This window comes from Saccostrea cucullata, unplaced genomic scaffold (genome assembly GCF_032062105.1).
Source record: "Saccostrea cucullata isolate Sc308-1 unplaced genomic scaffold, CSIRO_AGI_Scuc_v1 ctg2015, whole genome shotgun sequence".
NCBI classification, from domain to species: domain Eukaryota; kingdom Metazoa; phylum Mollusca; class Bivalvia; order Ostreida; family Ostreidae; genus Saccostrea; species Saccostrea cuccullata.
The window spans coordinates 98,573-123,565 of record NW_026940845.1 but is presented as its reverse complement, the minus strand read 5'-3'; the positions used below and the strand labels follow the sequence as shown (position 1 = coordinate 123,565).

The following is a 24,993-nucleotide window of genomic DNA, read 5'->3' as shown; positions in this document are numbered from 1 at the left end:
TGCGTCATATTTTGTGAAAAAAAAAAAGAATCCTAGATATTAGTAGGTTTAACTACACTTGTTGGAATGTGTTTACGCTATCTAAGCGCAATAAACAAGCATGTAATAGTCTGTTATAAAATGCAGGAAAACATTTGTTCCATTGAATCGTGAGAGCCTAATATTGGACGCATCTATAAGGAGTCTCCATTCTTTATGTACTACGAAGGTCAAAGTCATATCAAGAGGTCAAAGGTCATATATTGTGACGTCATCTACTGAATCTTTTAGTTATTTTGCCATTGAATTTTTTTAATTCGCCAAAATATCTGAAACCACATTTGCCATTTTCTTTATTTTTACACATTTTATTTTAAGATCCATTTGAATCATTCTGTTGACTTTTTGTAAAAATTGAATTATACATTTTCTCTAAAGAAAACTTAAACTGTCGGATATTTACATGTGAATTTTCAATTCACTATGTTTGTTCTATTTTTACTTCATATTTTTACTCAAATTTCCCAGTATCAATATGACTTACTGATATAAAGTAACAAAAAGGTTATTCTTATTAAAATTATGACACAAATTTGCAATAGGTCAATTAGATAATTCTAAAATAAGGCTAATGCTCTTGTCGAATGTCTGATTTCACAATCTTCTTACGGGGGTCTGAAAGGCCATATTTAGACTATGTGGGGCAAAAATATTATGGTTGAAATTTATTCTCATATCATATATAAAGAGAGATTTTGTATCCTAGAACAAAATATCAAAGTTTGAGGAAAATTTGGCCTATCTATTGTGTCCTACCTTAAGAGACTTTATATCTTTGGGAATGGAATGGCTCACTATAGCCTTGAGTATTTGTCCTTATCTGGATAGTATATTGAACCTTCTTGTGGTGATGAGGAAAGTTTTAGAGATAAGCTACAATGTCACCTATGTTACTATATTTTTCTTTACTGTACAGGAGTTGCTATACAATGTATCCTGAAATGTTAAGTTTTCTCTTGAAATGAGGCAGGACGAGGCACTTTTGTCGCGTGGAAATATTTTCCGTGCTTGTGTGTATGCTGTAGTCTTTCTTGTTTTGTTAGAAATATCAATAAGTGTATCTTTTCTAAAACAAGGCACTTACAGATTGTTAAAATCATACGAGGTTTTGAAAAAATGGGATATTTCTTCATTTCACTCTGATTTTGGCGGCGTCCCAAAATGAATGTGACTGGATGGTGAATGCTACCATTAAAGACCTTCAGAGAATTCTGGACAGTGAGTGTCAACCAGTCAGGGTGTGTTCTATAAGTCCTCCTGCTCTTGGTGAGTTCTGTATTTAATATTGACAAAAAATGTCAGTCTATTAAAATGTGCTCTATTAGTTCACCAGATCTTGGTAAGTACGCTATGTAATGTGAGCAGGCAAATAAGTTCATTTAGATTCCCACGTCTTGGTAAGTATATTTAATGTGAGCAACAAACGTGTTCTAATAGTTCACCGGGTCTTGGTAAGTGCAATATTTATTGTGGGCAGGCAGTTGTGTTCTATTAGTCAGTTTACAATATCTTGGTAAGTAAACTATTTATTGTAGGCAGTAAAATGATTTTTTAGCCGGGCTTTGCTGAAAGCAAAGTCTGGCTCTAGGCATCATGATCGACTGTCTTACTATAATTAGCACAGTAAACAAAAAAACCAAACAACGTCAAAGCAGACGCTTCCGATAAACAAAATAGTCCCATTGCGAGACGACATTCAAACAAATATTTTTAACATCACAATCATTGGAAAAGTTAATGATCAATATTTTTTGCTTGATATTCAAACTGAAAGAGAAATTAGATATTTGCTTTATTGGGATAATCGTGATATAACAATTTGTACACATACTCTGCTGAATGCATATTGTAAGCGAACTACATGTATTTTCAATAGCGTGGGATTTTCGAAATGTTGAAATTGTTGAAGAGTTTCATGATTCATATCGTTTTCGTCGATGTTAGGATAGTGGTTTTATTCTGTTTTGATTTTTAGCAAATTAATACTATAGTGAATTGGAATTTTTAGAATGCGTGAAGTCGCTTGACAATGTACATGTATTCAGTGTTTCAACATGTAGTTGGCGATAAAAGTACTAGTACTGCTTGTTTGAAACTAAAAGAATGTCAAAAATATAAACATGTGCATTATTTTAACTGTTTGAAGACTGAATTTTTAAATTATGAGAAAAAATGCTTATTGAATAGAAAATATGCGATAATTTCTTGGAAATATTATTTATTTAATTTTAAAATCATAACATATCTTTGGGTATGGACTGTTAATTTTAATTACTGGTATACGGGATATTGTTTGAAACCATAATCATACAAGTTCAACCTGTTAAAAATCAGTGGCAAAAGGAAAACTATGTACTAATTTCGGATCAGACAACATAGTTACTCTAGCAATTTAAAGCCCGGCTTTCAGTTCTTTCAATAATTTGATTATATATTGTAGTTTCAAAATGTTTAAATCCCAAAGCTGGGGTTGGGCTACAGTTAAGTATTTCGATGTACATATCTAGCGAAATTGTGAGTCTTTAAAATTTTATGACTTGTAGTGGGGCAACTAGAAACATACAAAAGTGCACCACCCTATGAAGAATTGATCAAACTGTTCCCTCTTGTCAAGCCAGGAGGCCGATATACTCCGTATGAATGTATTTCCCGCGAGCGTGTGGCGATCATTATTCCTTTTAGGGATCGTGAGGAACACCTCAGGATTTTACTTCATAACCTACATCCGATTCTACAGAGACAACAGCTGGATTATGGGATTTATGTCATAGAACAAGTGAGTTGTGTAGCATTCCTATCAAGACCGTAGGAAGCAATTTCAGTTGGGGAAGGTGGCATTACCAAGCAAAAGTCTTTGACAAGAGTAGTATAAGCAGCCTGGATGGGGGTCAACTGAGTGCACTTTTTATGCAAATGAGGTAGAAAATGCTGAATTCTGACTGGTCAGCGGGATAGGCAGGTCAACTGAGTGCACTTTTGGCCCTGGGGGATAGCCGGGTCAACCAAGTGCACCCCCTGGGGGATAGGGGAGTCAACAGAGTGCACCCCCTGGGTCTGGATAGGGGGGTTAACTGAGTGCACTTTTAGGGCTGAGATCTGGAAATACTTATTTTGTCAGATCTCAGGCTTCAGATCTGGAAAAACACCATTTAAGATGTGAGATCTCAGGCTTGAGATCTGGAAAAAGGCCGTTTAGGCCTGAAATCTGGAAAAACCCAAGACTATGAATACACAGACTTGGCAGCGATTCAAATCACAGCTACCTATGCATTGTGACGTCATAAACTTGGCAGCGATTCAAATCTTGATTATGACGTCACGTTAGTCCTTCACAGCCTCGGTGGCTGGTTATTTTGACACAACAACACAGAATTACACAGCCCTGGAGACTTCATGTTAATAACTGTATGGTCCTATGGATTTCAGTACTTTAACTGATTTTCAACCATTGTTCTTCCAACAAAGTTCTGAACAGCTGAATCCTGGATCAGGTCAGATGTTATTTCACTGGATTATTTAATGAATATTACTATACTAAATATAAACATGGTTATCTGGTAAGTTTCACATATATTTGTTTATACATTTTCTATGAAGGTAATCTTTGTATTTATCATTATTACTGTGTTACATACCTAATGTTTATAACATTCATATAAACACTGCCATGTTTACCCTAAAATACACTAGGACACTAAGAGATCCTCAAAATGCTGATAAATCCTTTAGCATGAGTTATGATATATTATCTCACATTCCTTTTGTTGGATCAGTATTCTAAATATTCTTATGAGGAGCCTCATAGCATATCTTATAAAATCCAACAACAACTAAAGTGACATTCTCAGTTATTATTTTCTATGAATCTTTTATCACAGTGAACAAATGAAGGATATTTGACATAATCACTCAGATCATATTATGCCAGTGAATCTTTTCTATTAGATCTATTAGTTCTTTTTTATGAAACATGCAGAATCTCTTGTTTTATTTGTTACTCATACTTTTACATTCTGGTGCAACAGTGGCCCAGTGAAAGTGGGAAAAACTCAGTCTGAGAATCTCTGTAAATTTATAAAATGTGTACCCCCCTTTTTTTTTACCTTCATGTATATACATCAGTTATTGATTAAGAGTAATTGGTTATGTAAAGTTCTGTTTATATGAATGTAAATGTGGTATTTATCCCCAGTTCATGTGATGTATAATCTGCATGTAACCCAGAGTGCATTTAATATTTCTATGAAAGGGCATTCTATGATTGAATTTAAATAAGAAAAAAATGTTTACTAAATTTTGGTTAGATACAATTTGCTATCTTTTACAAGTCTGTCCTGTTTGTCTAAAAATTATTGATTCACTTCAGTGTAAAATGAGGTTAATTGTTTATCACTGAATATGTATGATTTTCCAGGATCAGCGGAGATGTTGTTTCACTGGATTATCTACTGGATAGACTTATTGGGCATATAGTTGAATATCTGGTAAGTTTGTCTTGTTTTTTTTTTTTGTTTTTTTTTCATTTCCTATGGTCATCTTTGCATTTAACCATGATTATATGGTTTAATTTAATTGCTGTGTAATACTTATGTGATCTAATGTCTCTAACAATGATATAAGCATGCACGGCCTTAATTAGCCTAAAATATAGTAAGGGATTTTCAGAATGTTAGTAAGACCTTTTGCATGAAGTATGATATGATTTCATAATTCCTTATGTCGGTCACCCATGGAATTCAGAATTACTAAATGGTGATGAAACAGATATTTACAATGTAATAAGAAAAAAGTAAGAATTTACAAAAGATTAATCCTAAGTCATTTACTTTTTGTCTTGCTTCAAAATATGTGTGACATGGCATACACATAGTTTCATTTTTTACACTTTCCTTTCTTAGTAAAGAACTTTTCAAAAATGTTAGGACTACATGTTGTACATGCTTGTAATTTTTTGTATACTGTACTGACAGGTATTTCAAAAAATTCAATCTGCTGTTAAGAAAAAAAGTCTTTTAATGTCTATATAATTACTCTGATTTTTTGTTATATCAATAAAGTAATTAACAAGTGTTTTTCTAAAGATAACATGATGTACTTTTTTCATCTTGAGTAAATGTTAAAGACATTTTTACAGTATTTTTTACAAACAAATATTTAGGTAATTGTTCAGAACAAATATTTTCATCCTTTTTGGCATTATATTTAAACGTGCATTGTTTCATGTAATATTGTGTCATAATAACATAATGGTTTTCTTTCTACAGTCATCAACATTGAAGGTATGTTTTGTTTCTGGACCATCTATAATCAATTCTCTATCTGCTCTTCCTTTGGAAATACACAAACAATCAACCAACATAGAAACAAACAAACTTTAAGGTAAAGTTTTAGTGGCATACAACTGTAATTTTTATTTTTTTACTATGCATGTTTATATTTTGAAATTAATTAAATTGATAAGTAAAAAATCAAGAGATCTGGTTGGTTCATGGTCATTTTAAACCAAATTGTTCTCCTTTAGAAGAAGAGCTCCATATAAAGATATAAAAAAAAATGATCAAATTTTGAAGCTAAAATGTATGACATTTTTCTTTGCCAAATGATTGTGAACACCTTAAGATAGCTTATCTAAAAAGTAAGTTATACATGGCTAATTTATTAACACCCAGCTTCCTTAATAGCATAGTTGGTAAAGATAGAAAGTTTTATCCCCAAGTGCTGATGGATTCTAAATTTTCATTGAATATTTACATTACACTACAGGGAAAGAATACTATAATGTGGCCTATCAGGATGAACAGTGAATAAATCTTATTGACTCTCATGACTTTGTCTAAAGGCTGTAACCTTATAGCTAATGTAAGATGATCTGATTGCATGGAATTAGAATTTCTTGGTGTTTCTACTACCAAAAATCTTCTTATGAGTGCATGTGGACCTTCTGTTGTTTTAATATACCTTGAAACATGACACTTTATTCATTAAAGGTACTTTCAGTATCATTTGTATCATTTCTATGAGCTTTTATTCTTTCTATTAATAATCTAGTAACTAGATGGTGTCATGAGACAGTAATACCCGCACTAAGGTGTTTGCCTCTAAATACACACTCCTTCATATTGGACTTTCCAAGGAAAAAGTCAAAATAATTCTATAATTATCACGGTACATGTATTCGTCAAATTGAGCATAAAATTTTCAGGTGACCATATGATCTATGAGCCTCATATATGTATTTTGTATACTTAGTTCATTACCAGTCTGAAATGACAGACTTTAATTAATGAAGTAAATTACTTAATTAGATTCCGATAAATATTTTGCCCATAATTTGGAATTTTTAAATTCACTTTCTCAACGACATAAAATATTATTTTAGTACAAAGCGTTTTTGATGAATTTATCAAAATGTGCAAACTGATTTTAGTATTTGGTCAGGAAAAAAACCCCATTGAAAATACAACCCAATTAATTTGTCAATGCCTATCTCTCATCCCCCCCCACCATCACACACACACACACTCTCTCTCACACATTTTTTAAAATAGACCTAGATGGCAAAGTTATGTGAAAACATCGTTTATTATGATAGTTTGAAATTTGCTCTTGTACTAAACAGTTTTACGTGTGAACATCCATTATCATATTTTTAGATATCACCACTCGGCACACCTCGGCCGATTCATACTTCATCTAATGAAGGCGACGGAATCAGCAAAGGTTTGCCGAATGAGATTATTTAGCACATGTATGCTGACGGTGCAGTGTGGTCAGTTAAAATCATTTGTGTTTTAATTGGATTATATGGATTATATTTCATGAATTCGTTGACAAGACCTGTGACAATCGGTAAGTACAAGATTTAGTATAGATTGCATAAAAATAGATAAATGCAAATGGTTAGATTGAAGTTCAAAAAGGGTCAAAGATCATCGCATGCCACAGTCGACAAATTCCACATTGTCAAGTTATCTCCCGTTGCGGACATTCAGTATATACAGGCACAGATCCAGAATTTTTTTTTTCGGAAAGGGGGGGGGGGTGTCACACCTCAGTCAAAAAAAATCCAGCCCAAGATTTCCTGAGAAGCAAATAAAAAAAAATAAAAACAATGATGGTGGGGTCCATGTTTTCTAAGGGGGAGGATGTAAAGTCATTTTTATTCTCTTCAGTAAATAGTCTTATTCAAATAACTGCAAATTATAGGGAGGGGGGGGGGTCTGATCTCCCTAGCCACTGACTCCCTGTACCTGATCTTATGACTCCATAATAGTAGAAAATTTTTCCATTTGACTATATTTACATATTTTGTTTCCTGTGTTTATATCTGTTTGTTTGTCCAAAGAAACTTTTACCTTGCCCATAAGTTTTAAGTGGATTTGGCTATACACACGGCGCTCATATTTCATAGGTAAATTTCTTTTGGCAAAACCTTTTAATGGGTACCACCAATTTTGAACTCTTGATCTCTTAACCTTGGAGTTTGACCCACTTTTACAAGAAAAATACCTTAAACTTGGCCTAAGTTTTGAACAGTTGGTGCTAGGACTTTCATGCTTAACATGTGTAATCATTGTGAACTTTAAACAGGTATAAATATTTTTAACCTTGACCCTAGAGTTGAACCCAATTTAATTTTAACCTTGGCAATAACTTTTGAACAGGTGAGGAAGTACTAGGGATTTCTCTCTTATTTTACATGTGTATTCCGTTGTGACAAGACTTTCCCTTTGACACCAACAATTTTGACCCTTTGACCTTGACCTTGGAGTTTGACTTACATTTGAGAAACTTCAACCTTTGCCAAAAGCTGCCATAACAGTTACTGTCACAACAAACAAACAAATTACTAAGAAAAACACAGTATACATGCACATATTTTATATTCAACAGATATACTTCTGGTCATATCTCTAGTTCTCCCTTGAATCAGACATGGTGATATGAATATTTTAAAAATAATTATTATAAGAGCTGAAAAGGTTGTGCATTAAAATATACAAAGCTCTGCGGATGAATTATAGATATACCAGTTTAGCTTTATTTTGCTTCCCAAACCACCTTGATTAACTATTTACAAGCATACTGTTTTCTGAAATGTACTGTTTTCTATCGTCCATCTGTTTGTCTGCAAACTTTTCACATTCTTAATTTTTAAGAACCACTGGGCCAATTTCAACCAATTTACATGTAAATATGCAGGGGACTTTTTCCAACATAAATCTTCTTCTCAAGAACAGCAAGGACATTTACTGTCCCCCATTTTCGCTAAAGCTAGGGGACATTAAATCTCATTTGTTTGTCAGTCTGTCCATCTGTCACAATAAATTTAACCTTGGTCGTCATGGTCATATATTTTGAATGAGAAGACACGGGACTTCTATATTAAACATGTGTATTAGTATTTAACTGGGACAATACCATTCTAAATACACTATGATTTTTATTACCCATGACCTTGAAGTTTGACCTACTGTCATAAACAAATTGTTTTAAATTGATCATTTTAAAAGATAATTATAAATGAAAGGGCATTCATATTATACATGCATGTATATTACCTGTGAAAAGACCTTTCCAAATGTATCCTGACTTTTTGACTCTGTGACCTTGACCTTGAAGTTTAACTTACTTTTCAATAATGTTGTATTTCCTTTTGATTGAGAAGAGATACGACTTTCACATTTCACGTGTACATTACCCATAACAAGATGTTTCCCAACATGCTATGATTTTTTACCCCTTGACCTTGATGTTTTACCAAAATTTCAAAAGAGTGAACTCTCCCAAAAGAGAATCAGGCCAATGTGTAAAATGAAGTAGGAGTTTAGGGAAGATGGGGCTTTTTGCATAAAGAACGTCATTTTTCGACCCCATTTGACCCCCCGGGGCAAAATCAAAATTCCAAAACCTTACTGCACATCTACTTGACACCACCAACCATCTCCCAAAAGGTGATTAGGCTGCCGAGTAAAATGTAAGAGGAGTTCAGGGAAGACGGGGCTTTTTGCATAAAAAAACGTCATTTTTCGACCCCCATTTGACCCCCCCCCCCCGGGCAAAATCAAAATTCCGAAACCTTACTGCACATCTGCATGACACCACCAACCGTCTCCCAAAAGATGATTAGGCTGCTGAGTAAAATGTAAGAGGAGTTCAGGGGAGAAAAGTGTGACAGACGGACGGACGGACAAACGGACGACGGACAAAATGTTATCAGAAAAGCTCACTTGAGCCTTCGGCTCAGGTGAGCTAAAAAAGGTCAAGACTGTGGAATGATATGACTTTTATTCAAGTGGTGCAGTACAGTAACTCTGGTGATTTACATACCTTCAGTCATAAATAGATAGGCATGGGGAAGACTCCTATAGATTTTGAGATTATCATTCAAAAGTATAGAAAGGTTTTAAGTTTGAATGATGCAATGGCAGCATATCATTTGCTTGTAAATTTAAAAACAAATCCAACCATATACATCTTTGGATGATTACTGTTGAATTTTATCAATTCCTGGACTTTCGGTCTTAATATCATCCTTTAATTTCTTTAAAATTTCAATGATTGTCTTTTAGTTTCAGTTGAATCAGTTTCTTTTTGGCATGTGTAAATGGCATCATCCAAAGAAGTTCATATAAATTTTATATGTAGGAAAGAATTTTTCATCACAGGGAAAGAAAGAGATTGTCTTGTATAATGTAATGCATTGGTACACAAAAATCTCTTCCAATTTCTAACAGGTTTCATTTTTGTCTATATGGAATGCTAAGTTCTGTTCTATAATAATATATATATAGGTCAGGCAGTTTGACTTTGAATTCAGTTGGAAATTTTGATCATCAAAAAATTATATTTGACTGTATTAAAATCAGTAATTTTAGATAAACATTAAGAAGATTACACAAACACTGTACTTTTCCACTCTGGTTTTACAAATATGAAAAGTTTGAATTACTAAGGATTAATCGTAATTATAATGACATAAAAGACAAGATATACAAAATGAATATTAAAATACTCAGTCCTCAAACCTGAATGTTTTTAAAGATTGAAAGTCTGTAAGTTTTTAAGATTGAAATCCTTAAAGTCTCAAAGCCTAGAAGTCTGAAATTCTGAATCTCAAGATTCAATATATATTGTGTTTTTAAGGATTGGAAGTCAGTATATGATTTGCTTGTAAAATTCTTTAAAATAAAGGAGCACATTCACTGATATATTATAGAAAGAGTAGAAGATTTTATAACTAAATTCTTACAAATAAACAAATCACTCTGATATCCTTATAATAATGTTTTACTGTAGCAGGAACACATTGACCTTTAACCTGAAAAATCAATAGAGTTGTTTAAATATTCATGATCAACAATGGTATAGCAAATATTGTGCTGATCTTTGACCTGAAAATCAAAATTAATGAAGCTTTTTTGAATAACCTATCCATGAAGTTTGATGAATATTACCCAAACTATTAAATATAGCAGATGTCCTCCTCACTTTAACCTTTTGAGTAAAACCTTAATAAGGTCATTTATTTACCTTTGTGTGACTTGGATGATTATATTGTATTGTATGTTGGATATATTAGTTGGACACTATTTAATCTGACTAAAAAAAGAAACCTGGAAATCATTTATTCCTTTGTATGAACAAATTATTTGATATCATGCAGTTATTTTAACCAAAATATCAGGACAATCTGAGGGCTCTTAAATAAAAAGTTCTCAATATAGGCAAGGAAAACCATTAGTCTACCTACCAAAGACAAAATAGGAATGTCAACTCAACAAAGCAAGTAAGGTTCCTTTTCTTCAAAGAGTAAAATTCTGATGAATTTGGTGAGTGTTTGCTACTTTATGCCTATAAAGAAAAATATTTCCTCCATTTTGATTGTATGAATTCTCATAATTGAATCAATGTAATGTCATTCTAAATTTCATTGTGCTCACCATTCATAATATGTACAAGTCTCAATCATAATATGATGAATCCACATTTTTTTTAAATTTACATCACCTGGCGGCCATATTTGAGGGAAACTCAGAATTCTCTGTTCAGTTCATGTAATTTTCTGTTGTGTACCTTCATCATTTGACATAATTTATTTACTTCTTGTATTTTGATTGCCCAGGTTAGGGCTATTCATACATAAAAAGAAAACAGAAAATGAACACAGTGAATTTATTGCAACAAAACCGTCAAGTTTAATACATAAAAAGAAATATTGTTTTCATTCCTTTTTGACCTTTGTATTGACCCTGAATATAGATACCATTTACTTTTTCACAATTGTAAACTATATACTGCCTGACTAAACATGATTTGTATATTAAAATTTGAAATGGTTTCTGTTAGGGTAAAATCATAATACTCTAACTGTCCTAGTGAGAATTATGCTCAATCAACTTTGTGAAATATTCCCAACTTCCAATGCTTTTTATTTACATTAAAAAACTGACTCAAATAAAATTTTTTGTTTTCTCATTTATTTTTTAGGAAATAACATACTGACACTGAATCTAATCATTTTTTTAAAACTGGTTAAAGTAATGTTTACATTTATAATAAAATGTTCATATGTAAGTTTATTTCATACAAAAATACCTTTAATGTATAGACTGGATGTACTTATAGATTAAATATATTAATTAACTCCTTTGTAGTGGAAACATTTTTAAACCTGATTTTCTTGCCTATTCTCTCATGCATTACCTAATTTGAGTTGAGTATTCTCAAATTATTGATTACATAAGCAAGCAAATTTAAGACAAAACCACAATATATGCTGAATACCCTGAAATGGAATGATTACATATGTAAGATGTGTAACACATCATACACATGTACAACTTTAAAGTCTTCAAGATTTTAAGCTAACCATATTATACAATAAGACTACTTTTTAGCTCACCTGAGTCGAAGGCTCAAGTGAGCTTTTCTGATCAAAATTTGTCCTTTGTCTATCGTCGTTGTTGTCGTTGTCGTTGTCGTTGTCGTCGTAAACTTTTCACATTTTCATCTTCTCCTCAAGAACCACTGGGCCAATTTCAACCAAACTTGGCACAAAGTATCCTTGGGTGAAGGGGATTCAAGTTTGGTCAAATGAAGGGTCATGCCCTCTTCCAAGGGGAGATAATTATGAATTAGAGAAAAATTAATGTCAATTTTAAAAAATCTTCTCACGAACCACTGGGCCAGGAAAGATGAAACTTATGTGGAATCATCCTCAGGTAGTGTAAATTCAAGTTTGTTCATGACCCCCTGGGGTAGGGTGGGGCCAAAATGGCCGATCAAAGATTTAGATAGGAATATATAGGAAAAATCTTTAAAAATCTTCTTCTCAAGAACCATTGAGACTGGAAAGATGAAACTCATGTGAAATTACCCTCAGGTAGTGTAGGTTCAAATTTGTTCAAATCATGACCCCCGGGGGTAGGTTGGGGCCAAAATGGCTGATCAAAGTTTAACATAGAAATATATAGGAAAAAATCTTTTAAAAACTTCTTCTTAAGAACCACTGGGCCTGGAAAGATGAAACTCATGTAGAATCATCCTCAGGTATTGTAGATTCATATTTGTTCAAATCATGACCCCCGGGGGTAGGGTGGGGCCAAAATGGTCGATCAAAGTTTTTCATAAGAATATATAGGGAAATCTTTTAAAATCTCCTTTTCAAGTATTTCGAAGCCATGATTAGTAATATTTATATGGAATCATCCTCAGGTAGTGTAGATTCTAGTTTGTTCAAATCAAGGCCCCCTGGGGGTTGAAATTTAAGCCCCCCCCCCTCTAACCTCAGTAAACTTTCATTTCTGATCTGATATTTGCTTTTTCCTAGCCGGTGTGCTCAGGTTAGTGCTGTGGCACCTGGGCCTCTTGTTCAAAGTTATGAAAAATTCTGCAAAAAAAATGTATTTATGCAAAAGATAAATGTTATGGTACACTTTCAAAATACATTTTACATGAATCACATAAAGAACATAACAAATAATTTCTTTGTGCTTGTTTTCCTTTAGAACATCTGTGAACAAATATTCTGTTTTGTCTTTTTGATACATAAAAAGCGTCCAAAAATCATTTGGAATTGTTATGTACTGTTAAACCCTGATACTCAGAATTTTAAAGCTTTCTAGTTTGTGCCCTATATAGAATTTTTTTTTACAATGTAACAAAGATGAAACTCATAATTTGATTTAATCAGAAACGATAAAGTCAACAGGTTTCCACATGCTTTTCTGACACATCATGTACATTTACTACTCTACCAGTTTGTCTTTGGTCAAAAAAATTGAAATCAACAGAACTTGGCATTCCATATAAACAAAAATGAAACCTGTTAGAAATTGGAAGAGATTTTTGTGTACCAATGCATTACATTATACAAGACAATCTCTTTCTTTCCCTGTGATGAAAAATTCTTTCCTACATATAAAATTTATATGAACTTCTTTGGATGATGCCATTTACACATGCCAAAAAGAAACTGATTCAACTGAAACTAAAAGACAATCATTGAAATTTTAAAGAAATTAAAGGATGATATTAAGACCGAAAGTCCAGGAATTGATAAAATTCAACAGTAATCATCCAAAGATGTATATGGTTGGATTTGTTTTTAAATTTACAAGCAAATGATATGCTGCCATTGCATCATTCAAACTTAAAACCTTTCTATACTTTTGAATGATAATCTCAAAATCTATAGGAGTCTTCCCCATGCCTATCTATTTATGACTGAAGGTATGTAAATCACCAGAGTTACTGTACTGCACCACTTGAATAAAAGTCATATCATTCCACAGTCTTGACCTTTTTTTCCTTGGCCTTAATTCAAAACATATATTTTTCCAACCAGTCTTTATCTATGCAGTGATAAGATTTTTACAGAATTCTAAGGTATAACTTGGTTATATTCTTTGAAATACCCTTGAACATTGTATATTTGAATTACATTTCAATTCTTTCCAAAGAGTATGCCATTCCACCTAACATAGCAGATATAGTCTCGAGGATATATTGAAATATTTCAAATCGGTAATATTAGTAACTGACTTTTATCCTGGAGGAAAATGATCCAAAAATCTATAGAAAATCTCCTATCCATTCTTCACTTAAGATGTGAAGTTTGAAGGTTACAAATTATTGACAAAGGTAGTTATCTCAAAAATCTCATGCTTTGACCTTGAACATTGTCCTGTACAACTGAGTGTATTACTCCAACCACTCCATGTGTAGTAAGTATGAAGTTTATGGAATGATAAAAATATTCAACATATTATTACATCACAGATTATAGGACACTTGCATCTTTATGGGGGGTCCTATTGATACCTATTAAATTCAAAATAGGACAAACACACAAACAAACAAAATGTATGTACAGTTCCAGGAAAGTAAAAAATTACACCAAAGCTAGCTTCTGAATATCTGTGTCATTTTTAGGGGGTTGTAGAAATTAGATGGAAAATAAAGGATCCAATGTATAAAAACCATACATAACAACTGTCTTCAATTTGAACTGGACAAATTAAAAGTTATATTTAGATATTTTGAAGTCTGTGGAATTTTTTTTTGAAGATCTCATACTACCAGAAAATCTTAATATCAATTCTTTGATTTGATTAGACTTCAGTTTGTTGAATGACTACAATTTATCTATTGTTGTGTATGACAGAATATGAAGGGCATGAAAGGGGAGAGCTTTTAACCTTTTATTTCCTTCATCATAGTTCAAAATATATATTAATCCGGTCTTTATTTATGTAGTGAAGATTTTTACAGAAACCCAAGATATTACATACTAATAGCTAAATAAACACCCTTGGACATTGTACATTTGATTAATATCTTAATTCTTTCTTAAGAATTTGCACCTAATTTTTATAAAGTCTATAAGTTATCACACAATGTTGAAGTAATTGTATTTCAAGACTCATATCAGTAATCTCAGTAACTAACTTTTTACCCAGGAGAAAAATGATCCAAAAAATCTATAGAAATCTCCTATTCATTCTTCATTTGTATACTTATGATGTGAAGTTTTTAAGTTACAAATTATTGTCAAAGTAATCATCTCAATAATCTCATGCTTTGACCTTGACAAAATGATGATAAAGATGGGATGATAAAGATATTCAAGATATTTTAAATCACAGATTAGGGACACTTGCATCTTTATGGGGGGTCCTTTTGAGACCTATTTTAAATTTAAAATAGGACATGATACATACACAAAAAAAACATTTAAAATTCCAGGAAAGTGATAAATACACCAAAGCTAGCTTCTGAATATCTGGGCAATTTCTAGGGGGTTGTAGAAATAAGATGAAAAATAAAGGATTCAATGTATAAAAGTCTTACATAACAACTGTTTTCAATTTGTACTGGACAAATTAAAAGTTATATTTGGATACTTTGAAATCTGTGGGAATTAGTTTTTTGAAGATCTCATACTATTAGAAAATCAAATTTTCAATACTTTGATTTTATTACACCTCAGTTTTTAAATGACTACAATTCATCTATTGTTTTGTATGACAGCATATGAAGGATATGAAGGGGAAAGGATATAGAAAGATGCACAATCCTGGGTCCTTTCTTTCTCATCCTGTGAACCACAATTCATGATCATCATGATTGACTTAGTTTGGAATCAAATTTATTCATGTGCTTCTTGAGTCCTCCATCCATCTCCGGTTTTATTTTCTTGTATCAGTGTTCTAGGAGAGGATATACTGCATTCTGTTAGTCTCTGCATAATTTACTGAGTTCCCCATTGAGAACCCTTAGAGGAAGAAAATCTTAGTTGAAAAATTGATATGCAATATAAGATTAATAGAATTTTAAACATAGACAAAAAAGGGTTATAAACACAAGATGTAACATCAGATTTTGACTTTTCAAAAGTATGGGTAACACCTCCAGTAAAAGAAAAGAGTTAAGGAATAAGTAAAATTCAGTTTGGTAAGAGAGTTCTTACAGAAAATGATGTAGAACGAGGTTTACCAATTAAAATAAAAAGAGTTGACGCTACTGAGATCATTTCTCATGAAGAATATAGCCAATTATGCCCAAAAAGGATGAGCCTTGTGATGTCAGAGATTACATAGACAGACCCTTGATTGCAGAAGAAGCCTATGAAGAATATAACCATAAATTACTAAAAGAGGGTAAGAATTACCTGGATTACCCTGTAAGACCTTTGACTGGAGAGGAAGTTCATTTTAAAGATGATAAGAGAGAAAACAGTTGTTAAAAAAGTGTTATAGACATAGGATTTTAACCTCATAGAGGTGAAGAGACAAGGATTAATGAAGGAAGTCCAAACTGAACTCTTGGAGGATACTAAGCCTATATATGAGAGTGAATTTTCAGTGTTTGTTCATTACAAAATTGTGTATTCTGATAAAAAAAATGTTCTCACTTCCATTTGCTGTGACTTTGACCTTGTTAAAATGACTTTTGGTCACGATTGTGATATACACTCTGAAGACAATATACAAACAGATCTAAGATTTTGGAAGCATACATATTAATGAGGTAAAAGGAGATATAATGGTGGAATTAATTACTAGATTATGAATAGAAAGAATAAAAGCTCATAGAAATGATACAAATGATACTGAAAGTACCTTTAATGAATAAAGTGTCATGTTTCAAGGTATATTAAAACAACAGAAGGTCCACATGCACTCATAAGAAGATTTTGGGTAATAGAAACACCAAGAAATTCTAATTCCATGCAATCAGATCATCTTACATTAGCTATAAGGTTACAGCCTTTAGACATAGTCATGAGAGTCAATGAGATTTATTCACTGTTCATCCTGATAGGCCACATTATAGTATTCTTTCCCTGTAGTAAAATGTAAATATTCAATGAAAATTTTAGATTCCATCAGCACTTGGGGATAAAACTTTCTATCTTTACCAACTATGCTATTAAGGAAGCTGGGGGTTAATAAATTAGCCATGTATAACTTAGTTTTTAGATAAGCTATCTTAAGGTGTTCACAATCATTTGGCAAAGAAAAATGTCATACATTTTAGCTTCAAAATTTGATCATTTTTTTTATATCTTTATATGGAGCTCTTCTTCTAAAGGAGAACAATTTGGTTTATAATGACCATGAACCAACCAGATCTCTTGATTTACAAAATCATATCTTTTACTTATCAATTTAATTAATTTCAAAGTATAAACATGCATAGTAAAAAAATGAAAGTTACAATTGTATGCCATTAAAACTTTACCTTAAAGTTTGTTTGTTTCTATGTTGGTTGATTGTTTGTGTATTTCCAAAGGAAGAGCAGATAGAGAATTGATTATAGATGGTCCAGGAACAAAACATACCTTCAATGTTGATGACTGTAGAAAGAAAACCATTATGTTATTATGACACACAATATTACATGAAACAATGCACGTTTAAATATAATGCCAAAAAGGAAGAAAATGTTTGTTTTGAACAATTACCTAAATATTTGTTTCTAAAAAATACTGTAAAAATGTCTTTAACATTTACTCAAGATGAAAAAAGTACATCATGTTGTCTTTAGAAAAACACTTGTTAATTACTTTATTGATATAACAAAAAATCAGAGTAATTATTTAGACATTAAAAGACTTTTTTTCTTAAAGGCAAAGATTTTTTACCGGGTGGTAAATTCCAGGTGAGGGAGGGGCTTATTCTGTACAGGTGTGAATGCCTTGGGGCTAGCAGTCTACCTGTGGCCATCTGTCTCCTAATCCCTATACACAGGAAGTGATTTAATACACAGTGAAATACCCAGATGTCAAACTTTACCTGTGTTGGGGATTTTGAGAAATTTTAAATTACATGTAGTAGTAAAAAGGTTTCCTGCTTTATTTTCCATTTAAAAAAATATATTGATATCATGCTATTAATTCAAATATCTAATTTCATCAAAGATTATTTTAGATGTTGGTGTATGTGATAATTTAAAAAAAAAACAACTCATGTAACAACCAAATTTGACTAAATTCATTCATCCCTAGGATCCCATTTATTAAATAAAAAGAAAGCCATGTTTTAAAAGTACATTTCATAAAAATTATCTAGGTTTATCCTAATCTTAATAAGTCTTTGTCATATGAAACATGCTAAAAAAGATTGCTTGTAAATTCTTATCTGAATAAAAAAGGAAAATATAGTGACCCATGATTAGAAACATTTATAAATGTTTTTGATTTTAATTATTTCACACAGTGCTGCTCTGAACTTTATCAATAACATTTCCACTTTAGGTTTACTATAATGATTTAAAATTGGCATATTAAAATTGATATCAAAATTTAATTCGAAAAAGAAAGTTTTATATACCAAAGGTTATTTTAGAAAAAAATGCATATTATTTTTATAATTCTATCAAATACTAAAGGTTTACATTATCAAACTAACAATTTTCATAGTGATGCAGTTTCTCTATACCATTGTTTGGTAAACATCAAAGAATCAAAAGCTAATTTGAAGTTCCCCATGAGTCCCATACAAGGTATACAGGGTATACACAGGGATCAGTAAGTAAATGTCAATCAAGTTCCAGCATCCAATGATGGACTTTCATGCACTTGATTGACAGGGGTACCCAAACCAGATATTTTTGAAGGCGGTGCTTAAAATCTCTGCCTTCAACAGCAGATTCAAATTTTTGAAATACCTGTCAGTACAGTATACAAAAAAAATTACAAGCATGTACAACATGTAGTCCTAACTTTTTTCAAAAGCTCTTTACTAAGAAAGGAAAGTGTAAAAAATGAAACTATGTGTATGCCATGTCACATATATTTTGAAACAAAACAAAAAGTAAATGACTTAGGATTAATCTCTTGTAAATTCTTACTTTTTTCTTATTACATTGTAAATATCTCTTTGGTCACCATTTAGTAATTCTGAATTCCATGGGTGACCGACATAAAGAATTATGAAATCATATCATATTTCATGCAAAAGGTCTTACTAACATTCTGAAGATCCCTTAATATATTTCAGGCTAATTAAGGCTGTGCATGCTTATATCATTGTTAGAGACATTAGATCACATAAGTATTACACAACAATTATATTCTGTAATATATAAACCATATAATCATGGTTAAATGCAAAGATGACCATAGGAAATGAAAAAAAACAAAAAAAAACAAGACAAACTTACCAGATATTCAACTATATGCCCAATAAGTCTATCCAGTAGATAATCCAGTGAAACAACATCTCCGCTGATCCTGGAAAATCATACATATTCAGTGATAAACAATTAACCTCATTTTACACTGAAGTGAATCAATAATTTTTAGACAAACAGGACAGACTTGTAAAAGATAGCAAATTGTATCTAACCAAAATTTAGTAAACATTTTTTTCTTATTTAAATTCAATCATAGAATGCCCTTTCATAGAAATATTAAATGCACTCTGGGTTACATGCAGATTATCACATGAACTGAGGATAAATACCACATTTACATTCATATAAACAGAACTTTACATATATAACCAATTACACTTAATAAATAACTGATGTATATACATGAAGGTTAAAAAACGGGGGGGGGGGGTACACATTTTATAAATTTACAGAGATTCTCAGACTGAGTTTTTGCCACTTTCACTGGGCCACTGTTGCACCAGAATGTAAAAGTATGAGTGACAAATAAAACAAGAGATTCTGCATGTTTCATAAAAAAGAACTAATAGATCTAATAGATAAGATTCAATGGCATAATATGATCTGAGTGATTATGTCAAATATCCTTCATTTGGTCACTGTGATAAAAGATTCATAGGAAAATAATAACTGAGAACGTCACTTTAGTTGTTGTAAAAGCATGTATCAGAATTTGGATTTTATAAGATATGCTATGAGGCTCCTCATAAGAATATTTAGAATACTGATCCAACAAAAGGAATGTGAGATAATATATCATAACTCATGCTAAAGGATTTATCAGCATTTTGAGGACCTCTTAGTGTCCTAGTGTATTTTAGGGTAAACATGGCAGTGTTTATATGAATGTTATACACATTAGGTATATAACACAGTAATAATGGATAAATACAAAGATTACCTTCATAGAAAATGTATAAACAAATATATGTGAAACTTACCAGATAACCATGTTTATATTTAGTATAGTAATATTCATTAAATAATCCAGTGAAATAACATCTGACCTGATCCAGGATTCAGCTGTTCAGAACTTTGTTGGAAGAACAATGGCTGAAAATCAGTTTAAGTACTGAATTCCATAGGACCATACAGTTATTTACATGAAGTCTTCAGGGCTGTGTAATTTTGTGTTGTTGTGTCAAAATAACCAGCCACCGAGGCTGTGAAGGACTAACGTGTCGTCATAATCAAGATTTGAATCGCTGCCAAGTTTATGACGTCACAATGCATAGGTTGCTGTGATTTGAATCGCTGCCAAGTCTGTGTATTCATAGTCTTGGGTTTTTCCAGATTTCAGGCCTAAACGGCCTGAGATCTCAAATTGGTTTTTCCAGATCTCAAGCCTGAGATCTCACATCTTCAATTGGGTTTTTCCAGATCTGAAGCCTGAGATCTGACAAAATAAGTTTTTCCAGATCTCAGCCCTAAAAGTGCACTCAGTTAACCCCCTATCCAGACCCAGGGGTGCACTCTGTTGACTCCCCTATCCCCCAGGGGGTGCACTTGGTTGACCCGGCTGTCCCCCAGGGCCAAAAGTGCACTCAGTTGACCTGCCTATCCCGCTGACCAGTCAGAATTCAGCATTTTCTACGTCATTTGCATAAAAAGTGCACTCAGTTGACCCCCATCCAGGCTGCTTATACTACTGACAAGCGAAAGAAAATCAGAAGTACAAATATTTACTGTGGAGGCACATAAATAAAGTAGCTTTGTTTTTCTATAGTAAGCTATATATATATATGTATATTTAATGCCAAATGAGACTCATCCCCAGGTTCTATGAGTAAGCCTATTGTGATAATGTTAGTTACTCTGCTTACATATATACTTTGCAACTGAGAAAATTGTCCATTATTGGATGAGGAAGAATTTTAAGTAAGCATCATGATACTGAAATGTGTTTTATATCATCAATTGTGAGCTTGCTGGAAAATGATAACAACAACTGTGACAACAGTACTTTCAAAATATATTTACTGTACAGAATACACCAGACCGTTTACCTTCTACAAATTCTGAGTTTCTTTTATGGTAGACTTATGTTAGATTTGTATATTTATGAATAAGGTCATCTATCTTCTATGATTTTTGAAAATCATGAAAATATAACCCCCCCCCCCGGTATACTTCATCTTTCTACGATTTAATTTTTTTTTTACATCAAATTTGCCTAATTTCATTTAAAAGAAGGGCATGAATCTTATATATTGCACTTTTTATTTGGATTACAAATCAAATATCTAATTTAAATATTTTTTAATTATGGAAAACTTTCTATACAATATTTGGAAAATGAATGGAGCAATCCTTTTTTGTAGATAAATGGTACACAGTTTAATAGGGCGATGTTGATGAACATTGGCTACGCCGAATCTATCAAACTCTACAACTACACCTGCTTCGTTTTTCATGATGTTGACTTGATTCCAGAGAATGATCGCATTATGTACGACTGTATCGGAAGTCCTCGTCATTTGTCATGTGCAGTGGACAAATTCAAATATAGGTATGTGATGCAAGGCAAGAAAAAAGGTTTGTTTTTTTTAGGTAATCCACAGGCCAAGGTAAAAAAATGAATATGGTCATACCCAAAGAAAAGTCTTATACACGTGGAATACTAGGACTTTTGAAATATCAAAGCATAATTCCAATCATTCAAAAGATATGACCATGGTTAAAGTTTAGTAAAATTTTGCAAAACGCCTTGCTAAAGATCAAGAGGGAAAATATGTTGTTATTTAAAGAAAGTTCCTTTCACAAGAAATGCAAATGTAAATTTGAAAGCCCTTGCACAAACAAGCCTTTAAAAGTTAAAAGCAATGTTAGAGTACTTCGACAAACAGCCAATCAGCTAGACAGATCAAAACCTATATGCCACCAAATTTTTAATTAATCATACGTATTAATGTATTTTAGATTACCTTATGTCACCCTGTTTGGTGGAGTGACTGCCTTAAAACGAGAACACTTTGAGAAAGTGAACGGACACTCCAACAAGTTCTTTGGTTGGGGCGGGGAGGACGATGACATGTTCAGAAGGTAAGGAACGGGTCACAGTATGTCTTAATTTGTTCCTGTCAAAAGGCTGGGGTCCTGTCGTGTATTTTAAGGTTTGTGGAGAAGGTTAGGATCCTGCTATGCTTTGTATTTTACGGTTAATTCGGAGGGTTGATATATCCTGTTAAAAATGGTTTTATAAGATTTATGTTACGTTGAAAAGATCTTGTATAACACAAAATATTATAAAAACATCGTGATACTAGTAATACACAAAAGTTAAGTTATTTTTAACCTACAATGGTCAATTCAACTGTTTCTTCAAAATAAAATTAAAGGTGAAATGGTGCAAATAAAGGGTTTTAGAAGAAAGCATTTTATTCCCATTAGGTTTAGGTGCCAACTTCTGTCATAACCAAATTTTATTTTTATATTAACACACTGAGTTGATCAAATTACTGCAACAAAATGTGAGAGGGGAGAACGGCCAGCCTTTTCAATCATGAACATTTTCAAAAGTACATGTACTATATCCCCCTGATGTTGCTTACCCAGTGCAGGTTGATGTTTTAGTAAAGTGTATCAAAGTGTAGATTTGTGTATCAAATATAGGTTATTTATTAGTAAAATTATGTTATATATCAAACTAGAAATATGTCCATAGGACATGAATGCCCCGCCGAGGGTATATCAGTAATGCAACATGAAAGTTCGAATTTGTGTATGAAATTTCAGAATATCTTGAAAAGTGATGCAGTTGAATTGCCTATAATTTAAGCAAAGTGAGGTCAAGGTCAAAGGCAAGGCCAAGATAAAAAAAAATGTTGATACAGTTGAAAAGCTCTCACTAGTATGTATCAGCATATGAAGTTGAAAAATATGAATGGTTTCTTTAAAACTGACTTAATCACAATTAAAAAGTGAGGTCAAGGTCAAATGAAAGGTCAAGGTCAAAAATGTTGAAGCAGATGAATTGCTTACATCAGTATGTATCAGCATATGAAGTTTGACACTAATTTAGGAAAAGTGAGATCAGAGTCAAAGGAAAGGTCAAGGTAAAAAAATGTTGATGCAGTTGAATAGCTCTAATCAGTATGGATCAGCATATGAAGTTTGATAAAAAGAATCTTGAATGGTATCTTTAAAACGGAGCTAAACACTCATTTAACAAAAGTGAGGTCAAGGTCAAAGTCAAAAATATTGATGCAGTTGAATAGCTCTCATCAGTATGTATAAGCCTATGAATTTTGATAACACTATCTTGAATGGTATCTTTAATACAGAGCTAAACACTCATTTCAGAAAAGTGAAGTCAAGGAAAGGTCATGGTCAAAAATGCTGATGCAATTTAATGGCTCTCATCAGTATGTCTCAGCATATGAAGTTTGATAACACTATCTTGAATTCGAATGGTAAAACTGAGCTAAACACCCATTTAAGAAAAGTGAGGTCAAGGTCAAAGGAAAGCTCAAGGTCAAAAAATGATGAGATGAGGCTGTTGCATAGCTCTCATCAATATCTATCACCCTATGAAGTTCGATGTAAATATCTTGGATAGTTTCTTTGAAACTGAGCTTTGAACTGAGCTAAACGCAAAGTGCGACGGAGGGACAGAAGGACGGAAGACGGACATGACAAACACTATATGCCCCGGCCATATTCATGGCGGGGCATAAAAATAAAGTTTATTTATCGCAAAATAAACTTGATTTCTCAATAAAGGTTTCTGTATCAATAAAGATTTGTATAACAAAGGTTAATGTATCATTGTAATTCATTGCATTGTGAAAATCGGAGTACCGCTATTTATACAGGTTGAAGTATCATTATAGGTTGGTACATCATGGATTTAATATATCAAGATATCCAATGGCAATGTCCAGGTACAAAATGATCAAACACCGAAAAAATGCAGGCAACAAGGCAAATAAAAAAAGGCAAGTCATTCTTTACCAAAATACTAGTATCATGCTTCTCTCACTCGCTCAAAACGGTAATTTAGTGGTGTTTTTTTTTCGAAATCCCATTTTTACAGCCTTAAGAGAATCGGAATTCAAATTCTTTAACATCCAATTTTATAGGCATAATTTAGTAAGTACAGGGAAAAGAAGATATAAGTATGACGGAATCAATAAACTGCTATATAATAGACTGGCAATGGAGTTCCGACAACTACACACGAGAATCATCGTGTCCATTAACGAAACCCAAGTTATGAGTATACATGTAAGTCAACTGTTATTCATTTTTGAAAAGTTTTTGAACGCGTGCTCCAATTTTTGACTTGCAGATGCAGCTATTGATGAATTCTTATAGATGTATTAATCTATTATAAATTTTCTTCAGAAGTAAAGAAGGTGTTTTGTGTCCAACTTCTACCAACAAACATCAGCAGACAGACTACCACTTCCTAGCTGTTTTTTTTTTTCCAAACAACATGCAAACCAGCCACATCTTTTTTAATTTTAATAAACAAAATATGCATGTCTTCAACGTTCATTCGAACCACGCATCTCTAATTGTCTACAAACGTAATCATACAAATCGTCAACTGTCTACAATCCAACACATCTATAAACTGTCTACCCGCAAAGAAATATATATGAGCCTCGTCGGATAGTTCTAAATCGACCTTATCGTATGCAACGTCACAGTGAAAAATTAGCGAATGAAGCTGAGAAAGATTTCCCGGTAATTTTTCTAGACATGGTTTTCACTTTAGGGGTTGTTTTCAACATCATCAAATATAGTTTACTCAAAAAATCGGATCAT

At 32.5% G+C, this 24,993-nt stretch overlaps 1 protein-coding gene across 1 annotated transcript; it reads left to right on the top strand.

The window, feature by feature from the left end:
* The first annotated feature begins 1,159 nt into the window (after positions 1-1,159).
* Positions 1,160-24,573, top strand: LOC134256432 (beta-1,4-N-acetylgalactosaminyltransferase bre-4-like). The gene is made up of 7 exons (XM_062739079.1): positions 1,160-1,305; positions 2,583-2,815; positions 21,543-21,730; positions 22,141-22,263; positions 24,054-24,158; positions 24,303-24,447; positions 24,568-24,573. The coding sequence occupies exons 1-7, from the start codon at positions 1,215-1,217 to the stop codon at positions 24,571-24,573; spliced, it is 891 nt and encodes a 296-aa protein (XP_062595063.1). The 5' UTR covers positions 1,160-1,214.
* Positions 24,574-24,993: the final 420 nt, after the last annotated feature.

Excerpts from the sequence above, each read along its gene's own strand:
- LOC134256432 (XM_062739079.1), top strand. The coding sequence starts at position 1,215 with ATGGTGAATGCTACCATTAAAGACCTTCAGAGAATTCTGGACAGTGAG. Across the intron at positions 1,306-2,582 it reads TATAAGTCCTCCTGCTCTTG|TGGGGCAACTAGAAACATAC; the intron begins GTGAGTTCTGTA and ends TATGACTTGTAG. Across the intron at positions 22,264-24,053 it reads GACGATGACATGTTCAGAAG|GTTGGTACATCATGGATTTA; the intron begins GTAAGGAACGGG and ends GTATCATTATAG.